This window comes from Acomys minous (assembly GCF_964271855.1).
Source record: "Acomys minous genome assembly, chromosome: 14".
Classification (NCBI taxonomy): Eukaryota; Metazoa; Chordata; class Mammalia; order Rodentia; family Muridae; genus Acomys; species Acomys minous.
The window spans coordinates 23,669,457-23,682,751 of NC_140496.1; the positions used below are offsets into that span (position 1 = coordinate 23,669,457).

General features: G+C 51.2%; 1 protein-coding gene across 1 annotated transcript in view; it reads right to left on the reverse strand.

Annotated features, from left to right (window-relative positions):
- Positions 1-12,119, reverse strand: part of BEAN1 (brain expressed associated with NEDD4 1) — a 46,302-nt gene extending 34,183 nt beyond the window's left edge. Inside the window, exons 1-2 of the mRNA XM_084756449.1 lie at positions 11,985-12,119; positions 1,438-1,541 (exon numbers count right to left, since the gene is read on the reverse strand). Coding sequence (XP_084612575.1) covers positions 1,438-1,462 — 25 coding nt within the window. The 5' untranslated portion in view covers positions 1,463-1,541; positions 11,985-12,119. The remainder of the gene's footprint in view (positions 1-1,437; positions 1,542-11,984) is intronic.
- Positions 12,120-13,295: the final 1,176 nt, after the last annotated feature.

The window sequence follows — 13,295 nt, forward strand, 5'->3', positions numbered from 1 at the left end:
GGCCTTGAACAGCAGCTGACCCAGGACAGGAGCTTTTGTGTTTCCTGATTCTGCCCTGGCAGCTTTAACAACAGTGATCTGAATATTCTAAGTTTACAGATGGTGGTCCATCAGAAATAATCGCACTGACCCCTCTCCTGCTGCAAACCCCCCACATTCTCCCCCCTCCCTTGCGTGTCCGTCCCCCCCCCCCCCAACAGCAGCTAGCACCTGCTGCCTCGTCACATTTACATATACTCTTGGCAGATGAGCCCACAGTCAACCTCTTTCCTGCAATGTAAGTGGTGAGGACCGTGCCCAGGTTCTGACTGAGTCCCATCTGTATGGGACATGCAGGCCCCTCCTCTTCTCTTTCACTGGAATCCCCTCAGGAGTTAACATCTGGGGCTGTGACTATGTGACAAAGATGTCCTCAGCTCCAGATGACACAGACTAGTGGCAGAAACTCAAGCAGACCTTAGTGAGAGGTGGGGTGAGAGTCGGGGTGCGGGTGTGTGTGTGTGTGTGTGTGTGTGTGTGTGTGTGTGTGTGTGGACACTGAGGTGGCATCCTTTGATGTCACCTCTACACACTGCTGTGACTTCTCAATGAGGGATAGGCAGTAGGCATGCTTCCCAAATTGTAAGTGATGCCAGCTTGGGGAGCTCAGGGGGTGTAAGGAGAGGAAGCTGGTTCTGCTATGGTGCCACGGAGGTGGCATGAGTGGTGGAGGCCAACCCGGAGGGTCTACAGAGGCTCTTGAGGCCAACCTGGCTAGTCTATTACCTGGACTTCTCCCACTGGGAGTCGTGAGGAGACTCTTAAAGGCAAAACAGTGTATTTTTTTTTCCCCAGTCAGTGGGGGCTTTCTGGAGAGAGGTATAAGGTGGATGATCTCCTCAGGGAGTCAGCTCCAAGGAACATATTCTGTAGGTCCTAAATCCATTAAGCATTTTTTGTGGGCATTTAAGTGTCGGAAGAACTTAAGGTTTTTGTTTCACATTGAAACCACACACACCACAGCACAGCACACCACACCACACTATACCACACTACACCACACTCCATCACACTATAGGCCCTGAATAGCGTGGCAGCAGGAAACACATTTCTTACATGTCCCATTCAACATTTCTCACACTTACTTGGCCATGGGGTCGTGTGTGGGCGGAGAATGAATGCATCAGCATCCTTCAGAGGAACCTTGGTCCACATTTTGGGAATGGGACAAAGTGTGACTTTCCATTTCCAGGGAGCCTGCTGCCGATAGTGGGATGGCCTGTGGTCCCTCTGTCCCATCCCCACCCCGCCCCCGCCCCTGCCTGAGATTCAGTCCCTCTACTCTAGCCCTGGTCAGACCCTCAACGCCTTGGCCAAAGATCCCAGCAGCATCCTTACAACTCCACTCTCTAGCTCTGCAGTAACTGGACCCCAAGGATGGACAAGGAAGAGACTTACAGGGGCAAGGGCGTTTGAAGGACATGTAATCCCTGGAGCAGAACAGCGGAGCCAGCCTGCCCACGAGCACAGCTGACTTCTTGAGGAGAGGCTCCTCCACTCACCTGTAGAAACACAAAGAAGCAGGTGATGGGACACCTACAGCATCTACCATGTCCACCGGCTGGCTGCCGACATCACCTGGACCATCACTTTTGAGCGGGGAGGGTCCCTTATGAACATGTTCCTAGTCTGGGATCCCTGGGCTACAAAATACGGGGTGTGGGTGAGTGGGTGTTAATGTCACAGGGATGTGCAAATCTCTCTTGGGTAGACTCTGGAGTGAGAGTGTGGCGCCCTGTTCCCACATCTTCCATAGACTACAGCACCCCGAGTGCCTGGAGGCAGTAAGGGCTGGAGCGATTCTTAAAGACTGGTCCAGAGTCCTCAGCCACAGGGAAAACCAGATGTGGAACAGAGAGATGCCTGTACACTGCTTTGGGAGGCTGGCTGGCTGGCTTTGGGAGGGTGTCCCCTGACTCCCAGCTCAAACTGTTGTGATTGTTGCTTTCCCTCCTCACTTTGTAAATAAGGAAACAGAGGCTCAGAGAAGCCCTTTAACTTGGCCAAGATCATGCAGCTGCCAACCACAGGCTGAGGTGAGACTCCGGGTCCATTTCTCTCTCATGTCCCCAGCCAGCCAGCATATCCCATTAGAAGGTACCTAACACATTACATCACCAATTCAGAAATAAAGGCAAGAGGAAGGAAAACGCCTCTCCCAGACCCCTTCTTATCCCCACACGAACTTGGTGTGATACCTTGATTTTCAGTGCAGCTAGGCTGTGCCAGGTCACTTGAACACTCCTTTATAAGGGGACACGTTTTCAAAATAACATCTTCTCATGCCTCTAAAGATCTGAGCCCAGACACTCTCTCCTTGTATCTCTCCGGAGGATACAGCACCACCTCTTAGGGACTGGCACACTTGACTTCAGAAACTAAAACGCACTTGCCCTAACCCTGTTGCCTTGCCTGGCCTTGGAAGATGAGGAGGCACTCTGTCCTGCTGCGACCTGATGTGCTGAGATGGGTTTAGGGGGGCGCTCCCCTTTTCTTAGGAGACATGGGGACGGGGGAAAGGGTGGGAGGGAGAGACCAGGAGGAGAGGAGGGAAGGGACTACAATAAGGATGTAAAGTGAATATATAAATTAAAAAGAATTTATTATTGTTATTGTTGTTGTTGTTGTTATTGTTATTATTATTATTATTATTATTATTATTATTATTATTAGTGATGGTGGTGGTAGTATATGGGCATTTTGTCTGTATATATGGGTCTGTGTTCTCTTGGTGCGCTTAGAGGCCAGAAGAAGGCTTTTACTTTCCCGAAACTAGAGTTTCAGATAGTTGTAAGCCACCATATAGGTGCTGGGAACTGAACCTGGGTCCTCTGGAAGAGCAGCCAGTCCTATTAGCTGCTGAGCCATCTCTCCAGTCCCCTAAAATGCACTTTTGGGAGTGATGAAGTAGGACCATGATGCTTCCTCTACAGTCTCCTCTAAGGATGCCAGTGGGACCAGCCTGCCCCTCCCCCTCCACCCCGTCTCAGAGGCCACCAGCCTCTGAGACACTGAGGATTACATCGGGTAGCCAGAATTTACCCAAGAGAGTCAGAGTCAAGAGGCTCTCAGCCTTGCCTCACTTAGGAGCCCTTTTCATATGTGTTTTCTGCCCCAACCCGGGGGCACAAAGCCTAGATGGAGCCCATTGGCTGAGCATCCTGGGTGGAAACATTGGCTTTTTTGTATAGTAAGTGAGCAAGGGAACTGAACTGTGTTTGGGCTGCCTTGCTTTTCTCCCTGATCCCTTATACTAAAGTCAACGCAGCCACTTCTTGACATTGTCGCTGGACAAAGTGCTTCACCTCCCTGAACCTCATATCCTTCCTGGGAAAGCAGGGATAACCTTGGGACAGGCTTTAGGAGCGCCAGGTGTGTCTAACAGGCCTCGGCGAGGAGTTCACTTTGTTCTCTGTGGGGGCAGGAGGAATATAGCTGACCTGGGGTCACCTCTCACAACTGTTCAGCTTTCCCCATGTGAACCTTAGGCTGGCCTGACATCCACTCTGGGTCTCCACAGAAACTGAGAGAGATTTGACCGAAGGATGGTGGTGAGGTGGAGCGTGGGTGTGGGTGTGGGTATGGGGCAGGGTATGAGGTGATCTTCCGGGCTGCTAAGAGAGCCAGTTTTACACCGGAAGATTCAAGAAGGATTTTTAAGGCCTGCAACTCTTGCTTTTGAAGATAACACATGAGAACTGATGTCTGTATTTACATTTGTGGATGTGCAGTGTATGTACATACATGTGTATGTTAAGGATGCTCACTCTGTGTGTGTATGTGTGTGTGTGTGTGTGTGTGTGTGTGTGTGTGTGTGTGTGTGCGCGCGCGCACACATGCGCACGCATGTGAGTATGCGCCTGTGTGTATGTGAAAGCCAGAGTGCTCTGACACTCTCTACCTTATTCCCTTTAAACATAGTCTCTCACTGAACCTGGATTCAGCAAGCCCCAGAGATCCTGTCTCTGTCCCCTGTGCCCAGCTTTGGGGTTAAAGGTATAGATGGCCAATCCTTTGTTTTAATATGGGTGCTGTGACCCTAACTCAGGTCCTCATGCTCAGAGAGAAAGCCTCTTATCCACTGAGCCATTTCTCCAGGCCCTGAGAAATCTCTTTTAAAGACAAAATGGATGTGTTGATCTCTTGTATAAACCGCTTCCACAGCTCCCTTGCCTCTCTAGGAAAACATCCATTTCCTCACTCTAGCATCCACAGCCCTCGAGCCTTCCTTCCTGGAAATAAGGTATAACATAGCAGTTTAGGCTAGAGTGAGTCTCTTGGACTTTGGGACTGTTTTCTCTCCTTGGCTTGTCTACTTGGAGAACTCCTACGATGCTATCAAATCTCAGCTTCAGAGATCTTTGTGAGGCCTCCTTGACTGATGGCGACAGAGCAGTCACACAATGGTGGCTCTTCCTCAGCAGGTAGACATCCTCAACCAACGCTAAATGATCCTAGACACAGAGCATCTTGGGAGCATGGAGGATCAGCACGGTCTATGCGCATTAGCTTGGGGCTCAGGTTACTAGACCTTTTCAAAAGTAGCTGGAATGCTGAAGCCAACCTCAGCCTATACTAACATATGGTACTCTACAGAGACAGCCTTCAAATAATGCCAAGAAGCAGGCCTTTCCTGTAAAGTTGTATTGCCGTACATCCTGTTGCCGATGGTGACACTGGTGTTTCCCACAGCCAAGGCCACCATTCCCTGTAGTGTGTACCCCAGCTAGCATCTTACACGTAGCCTCTGGCTGCACTTTCCCAGTACCCACCCCACTCAGACTCTCAAGGGGTCCCCTTAGATCCTTGGCAACATAAAGAATGGCTTTTCTTTGGAAAAATTTCTTATTTGCTTTGTTGTTCTTTTTTTTTTTTAGGCTGGGTCTTGCTATGTAGGCCAGGTTGGCCTTGAACTCAAGATCCTCCTGCTTCAGTGTTTTGAACGCTGGGATACAAACATATCACCATACCTAGGACCCCATGATATATATATATATATACACATACACATACATATATATGCCTCACCTCACCTTTCATGGGGTTTATCTGGACTCTAAAGAAGCAGCAGATGTCCCAACCTCTTAGTGTATTTTCTCTTCCCTCTGCCCCCTAGAGGACCTGCCACGTGACCCACAGGAACAATCACTTCTTGGTTGCATCAGGCCCTCTCTCTGGGCAAAGCTCTGTTGCAGTTCCCAGGATAAAGACACTGGATGTACGGTGTCGATGTGAGCAAGTACCCAGCTGGGTTCCAGAGCTGTGGAACAGTGATGAGAACAGCTGAACGTGCCTGGCTTGGGTGGGTTGAGACCATGGCTTTCTGTATGTAGGGAGTACACCCCACTTGCCCTGGCCAGCGTGGGCCCATTCGAGGTCACTATTACTCTGCCCACCTCTCTCTGAGCACCAGAGGCTCAGCTTTTCCTGCTGTGACTCATCTCTGACTGGATTGTCTGGCTGGGAACGCAGGGGAGGGTGGGCGGGCAGCACTCCAGGCTCTGAAGTGGCTGAATGGTGTGTGGGGAGGACCACGTCATTTGTACACCCCTTTATGGTCCTGCTCCTGGCATGCCTGTACTCTGGGCTTGTGGGACACTCCGACCTGGATAAAGGAGAGTGTGGGGGGTCTACTGGGGAATAGTGCCAGGCAAGATGCAGTGGAGCTGAATCCAGGAGCCACCTGCCTCACGTCAGAGGGCAGCAGACAGGGAAGGGCTTTGGGAATGAACTGGCACGCTAGTCACGTCATGGAGGCCATGTGACTCAACTGCTGCCCCATGCTGTCAGCTCACCAGGTCCTCAATGTGAACCTTGGCTCTTACAAGATGACAATTCTGAGATACAGACAGAAAGGGGCCTGTTGAGGTGGCAAATATCTTGCCCTAAGCGGGCTCCTAGAAAGAGTCATAGCTGGGCTCTGTTGTTTCTGGAAGGCATCTCTGGGCTTAGGGTGACACCGGACGACAGATGATGTGTAAGATGCCTCTCACTGGTTCTGGTGCTAGAGCAAGTCTACGTGTACCAAGTCTTGAGAACCGTCAATGGGGCGATCTTTGAGGGTCTGTGTACACATCAAAACTTTCCCACTATGGTGCTATGGTGGTGCCATGGTGACAATGGTCATGTATGTTAGGTGACAGGGGAGACAGGACAGAGACAGCTGTGCCAGTGGGACACATTTAAATAAAGTAATCATATCTGGCTTTGGTAGGAGGATGACTGGGGAGCAGGGTTAAGAGAAAGCCAGCCAGCTGGGTGGATTCCTCGGGGAGGAGACTCTAGGTGAATAGAACAGAGCATTCAAACGCCCTGGGCAGGAAAGTACTGGTGAGTTTGACAGATGTGTGGATCTGAGATAGAGGGTGAGAAAGGTGAGGTGGTGGTCATGGTCCTGACTCTGCTCAGGTGCAGAGGGGACAACTGCAGACACAAATAACCTAGCACCAGCCTGGTCTACAGGAAGTGCACAGTGACTCCTGAGTGAATGAATGATGTCATTGCACAGAGCTTCTGGTCTCTGGATCTGTGGGTGGGGCTTGTGATTACTCGGAGCAGGAAGGAAGTGAGAAAATTTCCCTGACTTGGTTAGATGCACTGCTTTTTGCAAGGGCGCTATCCACCTCAGCCCAGCATGTCTAACACCAGCAGCAGAACTTTGTCCTGCCACAGGAAGGGACCCAGCTGGGGACTTCCTCAATGGGGAGGTCCACGCCTTGGTGAGTGCTGCTAACTCACACACTATTAACTGTGTGGTTGAAGGTACAGAGGTGGGTAGGAAGCCTTGAAGCTCGCTGGCAGGTGTCTTAGCCTCTGCTTCTTTCTCTGGGCAACATCTGGCCGCATGTGTGCTGTACTGGATTGCTCAAGATCTGTCTGGAGGCTTTGGTGTCTCTATGTAACCTAATTTACCAGAACTGTCCCTCTACAGCAGTGGTTCTCAACCTTTCTAATGCTTTGGCCCCTTAATACAGCTCCTTCTGTTGTGGTCACCCTCCAACCATAAAATTGTTTTTGTTGCTACCTTATAACTGTAATTTTGCTACTGTTATCAGTTGTGATGTAAATATTTTTTTTTCTTTTTTCTTTTTTTGTTTTTGTTTTTTTTTTTTTGAGACTGGGTTTCTCTGTGTAGCCTCAGCTGTCTTGGACTCACTTTGTAGACCAGGCTGGCCTCGAACTCACAGTGATCTGCTAGCTTCCGCCTCCCGAGTGCTGGGATTAAAGGCGTGCGCCACCACGCCCAGCCGTAAATATTTTTCTAAGTAGAGGTATTGCATTTGTTTTTGTTTTGGCTACTGTAATCAATTGTAATGCAAATATTTTCGTAGACAGAAGTTTGACAGATAGAGGTTTGCCAAGGGGGTCTCGACCCACAGGTTCTACAGGGTAAAATCCTACCACATGGCTGAAACATAGAGGTCTGATGCCCTATGCAATGTTATAGGCTGGGTCATCTGTAAGCTGGTCTGATCTTGACCAACAGTACACAGAAGCCCGACTCAGGGCTCAGTAACATCAGAAGAGAGCCACGTAGGCATTATTTATAACAGTGAAATATGATATTATCAGACTGAGCAAATTATGGGACTCACTTATAGTGGGATGTTATGTAGCCATGAAATCATGCTTTTTGAAAAACTTAATGGCATATAGACCCTCAGTATGATGTTACATGTAAAAAAAGAATCCTGAGCAACACACACACACACACACACACACACACACACACACACACGTTATAAAGCGTGATATTTATTGTGTAGAAGGAAATCTGAGTGAAAACATTCACACACAGCAGATGATTAGGATGAAAACAAACTACACTGGAGGGACTAAGGAGAGTTTTTATGTATATTATATTTTTTATGATATCCAAAATTTTCTCCAGTGAGATGTATTGATTTCATAACCTGAAAGATCATCAAAACGGAGATTCAGAAAAGAATCTTTTGTGGTAGAAAGGAACTGGATGAAAAAGTCAGGGCCAGTTTATTGAGAAAGGCTAAAACTAACTTGCTTTTGAACTTTCATTACTGAAAAGGGTTTTTTTTTTCTTTTCTCTTTTTGAAAATTAAATTTTCATCGAGTTTAGTGATAAGAAGTTTCATAAGGGTGTGCACCTGTAATCCCAGCACCCAGGGAGACAGAGGCAGGCAGATCTCTGTGAATTCAAGGCCAGACTGGTCTACAAAGCAATCCAGGACAGGCAAGGCTACACAGAGAAACTCTGTTCAGAAACTGCCCTCCCCCACAAAAATTTGAAAAATAATCTTTTCTGTGGTCTGGGGGGTTGATCTCAGGGTCTTATATATGTGACAGAAGTACTCCACTACAAAGCCACATCCCCCCACACCTGGACTCCTTAAACACTTACTATTTTTATGCTTGTTCCTAAGTAACGTAGGTTGACACTGAACTCACTGTGTAGCCCAGAGTTGCCATAAGCCCCTGATTCCTTTGTCTCAGGCCCCAGAGTGGCTGGGGTTACAGCTTGCATCACCAGGCCATCATTGCTTCATTCCTTTAATATTCACCAAGTTATCCATGACATTTAAGCAAGTCTTTTTTTAAAAGATTTTTTCTTTTATGTTGTACATGTGTATGTTGCATGTCCTCACACGTGTGATCATGTGTGCATGTGTGTGCTCCTTGGAGGTTGGAAGAGGGCCTCAGATCCCCTGGAGCAGGAGTTACAGGTGCCTGTGAGCCACCCAGTGTGGGTGCTGTGAAGCAACCAAATGCTGGCTTTCTGCCAGAACAGCAGCAAGCGCTCCTAACCACTGAGCCATCTCTTTGAGCTCTGGAAGCAAGCCCTTGTTTGCCAAATATTTGAGGGGCTGGTGTCTCCCACACTGTCACATTTTTGTTTCTAATCAATCTACACATTTGGCAAGAATAATAAAAGTAGCAGGTCTGCTGCTTTACAAGACACCTTGTGATTTTTGCAAAGCAGACTAAATGCTGAGTGCCGCTCTAGTCTCAGGAGGCAGCACACACAGTGAGCGATCTTAGTGAGGGAAGGTAATGGATACATGGGGCTATGGATACTGAAGATGACAAAGGCTTCGGAGAAAACTGGAGAGAAGAGGTGTAGACAGGGAGTGGGAGACTGCTCTTTTAAGTCAATTTGACTACGCGAGTTTGATAATTGTCTGAGTAGGGGGGAGAAGAGGGGTGTCTAAAAATGTGATAGCCCATGAACAGGAAGCGCCTTCCTTTTCAGCTCTCAGACACAAAATGATTAAAGATCTCCATGGAGGAATAATCTTGATAACTAATTACATGGCCGCCGAAGTTAAAATGTGCTAATTATCAGTTTCACAAAGCTCCTGTAAAACTGCAACGAGCCCCAGTGATGTTATGTACTCTATACGTAGTTGCAGTTCCTAACCTTTGGGAGCCTCAGTGTTCTTACTGACACAGCGGGGATATGGTTATAAGATACTCCTCCCGGACCCCACTCTATGGGAATGCTGTTGTCTGAAATCAAAGTGGAAAAAAAAAAAAAAAGCTCGTGCTTGCAAAATCATGGATGAGGGGTGTTTACAACACAGGCATGGCAGGGCCCCTGGCCAAGGTCCACTGGGCATGGTCATTTCTTTAGTCTCACGACTGGCCTGGCAGGTGTGCAATCAGTGCTCATCCCATTTACGAGACAACACTGAGGCTGTGAAAGGGAGGCCACCTGCCCGGAATCAAGCGCGGTAAACCTGGCTGCTAGCTCCAAGAGCGGTGCTTGCAGCCACAAGTCTACCTTGTGCTCACTTCCCAAACCTCCCTGGCCTCAGTTTCTCCTTTAGCTGTGAACAGATCAGTGCGTTCCTGCTCTGCTGCCCCGTGCTTGGCACTAGGGTTTCAAGAGACCGTGGTGCCCTCCGAGGGTGTCCAGCCCATTACTGCCAAAGACCCACAAGCACCCCATATACCCATCCTGATCCCTATCAGCTGTGCTCCAAATACGGAGAGAAGCAGCAGACTGCACCTAATTAGCTTCTGAGGAACTCCTTTGGGAAGAGGAGGGGAAAGGATTATAAAAGACAGAGGGGATGGGGAGGGACGGAGGAGCCTACAGAGAGGGGGACTTCTGAAAAGAACCCCAAAGGAGGCAGCCACTCTGGCTAGCAACAGGTGGACACATTTTCTGATTTCATTCCGGTTCTAGGTGGCTTGGATGTGGGTGTCCTCTGCTCCTGGCCCCCTACACTCTCCATGCCATCCCATGGACGCTCCTATTCTCCCTAAGCCCTGGCCACGTGACTGGTCTGCTCTGGTCCTAAGGTCCCAGCTGTCCAGACTCAGGGAAATCCTTTCTATAATTTCAGGCCAGCTCTTCAGTTCAAATCGTGCTGTCACTCACTAGTTCCAGTTCCTTCCTTAGGTTCACCATGGGGTCCTCTTCAGAACTACTGGTCTGGACAGACATCATAGTTAGCAAGGCATCACACTGGGTTCCCTTCTGGCTCATGGTAATCTCACCACAGCTCCATTGACTGAGCTTCTTGCCACCTGTTAGAATCATCCCCTGCAGCGGCTCACCTAAGTCACCCTCCATGGAAAGCAATCCTCTCTTTACCTAAACCAGACTGGATCGAGGTGTGCAAACCTTCCTTTTACAGAATATGAACACTACGTGGGGGGGTGGGAGTGGGAAGGGGTTCAGCCAGCCAAAGTAGTCAGTGAGCCTCCTGCAACCTGGATAGAGGCTGGGGAAGACGGGTTGGGCTGGGCAGAGGACGCCAGCAAGTACCTGAGAAAGAGGGAGGCTAAAGGAAGTCTGGTTTTGCAATGAGATGTCAGTAGGCCCACAGGGAGCCAACCGCCTTTCTTAGAGGGTGGGAAAGAGGGCAGCATTCGTGTTGCTTCCCGTCAGGGAAACTGCCTCGAAAAATCGACACCTGTGGCCAAATGTAGCCAAGTAGTAGATAAGAGTCAGGTGCTGCAGGAGAATCGTCTAATGATCACACAGCTGGGAAACCAGTCAAGGCTTTCTCATGGCTCCGAAGTTCCTGCACAGTCCACTAACAAAATCACGCATTCTTTTCAAAGAGGGAACCCAAGGCACTCTGTGATCAGGTCAGTGGTTCTAGTAAGCGGTCCTTATAATTGAGGAGAGTCTAGAGGGCCCTCTGTTGGCCCTCAGGGGCACTTGGGCTCTGTCAATCAAGACTCTCACAGCCCCTGCTTCTCTGGCACGTCGCATGTCACTTGTGTTCTTCCCTTCTTAGCCTGGTTTTGCCTGCCCATGCTGGCACTGGAGTGAGTGAGGAAGGTAGGCCAGGAGTCTGTTCCCAGACCGCAGAGTCTGAAGGACAGCTAGGAAGGGAGTCAGCTAGGGGCAGAGTGAGCATGTGGAGAGAAGTGGCAGTGTTACACAGCGCAGTCAGCTGAACCGCCACCTCGATTCGGCTTCCTAAGAGATGCTCTGGAAAGTCTGCCTTACTGAGGGGCTGGAGGGTGGAGGAGCTGACTGGGGGCGGTGCTACAACATCAGGGGCATGGTCCAGGTAACTTGCTCTTTGGAGCGTCAAACTTCTAGCTTAAAGGTAGTTGGAGAGGGTTCAGGCTCAAACTCCAAAGAACCCCAGCCCTTCTCTCTCACCCAAGAGTGCGCCCTAGTATCTTTTCTTGAGTAGGTTGGTCTGCGACTATCCAAACCAAGCGCAGGGCTGGGGACCCACTTCCACTTCGGGAGGATACTCGTCTGAGACTGAGGCAGGCGAGAAACCTCGGATTCCGCGGGTTTCCCGGGGGTGCGCGGTCCCGGAGACCCTCTCGGGGATGCAGGAGCAGAAACCGCAGGGGTCCCGGGAAGCCGCTCAGTTCCGCGCGCCTAGGCTCGGCTCGCGACCGCGTCCCCCGCCGCCCGGCGCGTCCCCGGCTGCCTGCGTAAACTGCCGGGACTACCCCCCCCCGCATCCCTCCCCGCGCCCTGCGCCCCTTACTCGGCTTGGCGGCGGCGCTCCGCTCCGTGCGCCGCAGTGCTGGCTCCAGCTTCGGTTCCAGCTCCGGTCCCGCTCGGGCTCCGGCTCCCTCTCGGCTGCCGCGGCGCTCCGGCTGGGCTGGAGCGTAGCGCCGCTCCGCCTGGGCCTGCTGTGCGTGCAGGGGCGGGGCGCACCGGCGGGGCCGGGCGAGCGGACCCGCGCCCGCGATCCCGCAGCGGGCCGCTGGCCGCGGTCTCCGGGGCCCTGCCCTGCCCTGCCCTGCCGCAGCCCCGCCCGGCCGCCCTTCGCCGTCCCCGCGCGGCTGCTCGCGCCACCGTCACCCTCTCAGGTCCTCCTTGGCGGCGGCGCGGCTCCTGGGTCTCAGCTCGGCGGCGCCGCGGCCCGGGTCATTGCTGAGATAGGGACGCGGGGGAGGTGGGAGCGCCGAGCCGCGCCCCTCTGCGCACAGCCAGCTCGACACCCACACAGCGGCGGGCGGGGCGGGGCAGGGCGGCGAGGAGGCCGAGGGATGCAAGGAGGCCGGCGCGCCTGCCAGACGTGTGAAGGGTGGACAGACAGACAAGTGCAGAGAAGGGTGGACCAACCATATGTCAGGGAAGGACAGCCAGACAGGTTGGACAGAGGCAAGAGCAAAGGGCAGAGCAGAGGGTGGGGGTGGCAGGAGGGACACTGGCTGCTGGCCTTTGGGATGGGCAGAGGAGTCTGTCAAGGCCCGCTGCTTCCCAGCTGGTAGAATTCTCTTCACGTAGGCTTGCTTGGTCAAGGCCTCTGATCTGAGCAATCAGCTTTTTTTTTTTTCTTTTCTTCCACTCCTTGCCCACCTGGGGCCCTCTGGTCTGGCGCTCAGTCTTGGCAGATGCAAGCCTGCCTTGAAAGATACCTGGCTCAGGGGAGGGGCCTGGGCTCCATCTCTTGCTCCCCCACCCCCACACCACTTTGCTGGCTTCAGGCATGCTCCAGCATCCCCCCACCCCCACCCTCAGGCCTTATTTTTCAGCGTTGCCACAAAGTCCCTGTTTATTACACACTTAAATATGTTGGTGGGCTCTACAGTTACTGGTAGAACCATTTTGAATATTTATTTATTCACCTAGGAGAGTCCTGCAAGGGCTGCTTGCTACATCTCAGTGGGACTGTAGAGGTCTGCACAGGGGGACGCCTGATCAATCTGACCAGCGAATCTATAACTTGAGTTGTTGCCAATCCGCTCTAAATTCTTATTTTATTGATGAGGGAGCTGAGGTTTGAAGAAGAAGCAAGGACACCCGAAACCCTGATGCCTGCCGCTGGCTGGAAAACAGTTCTCAAAAA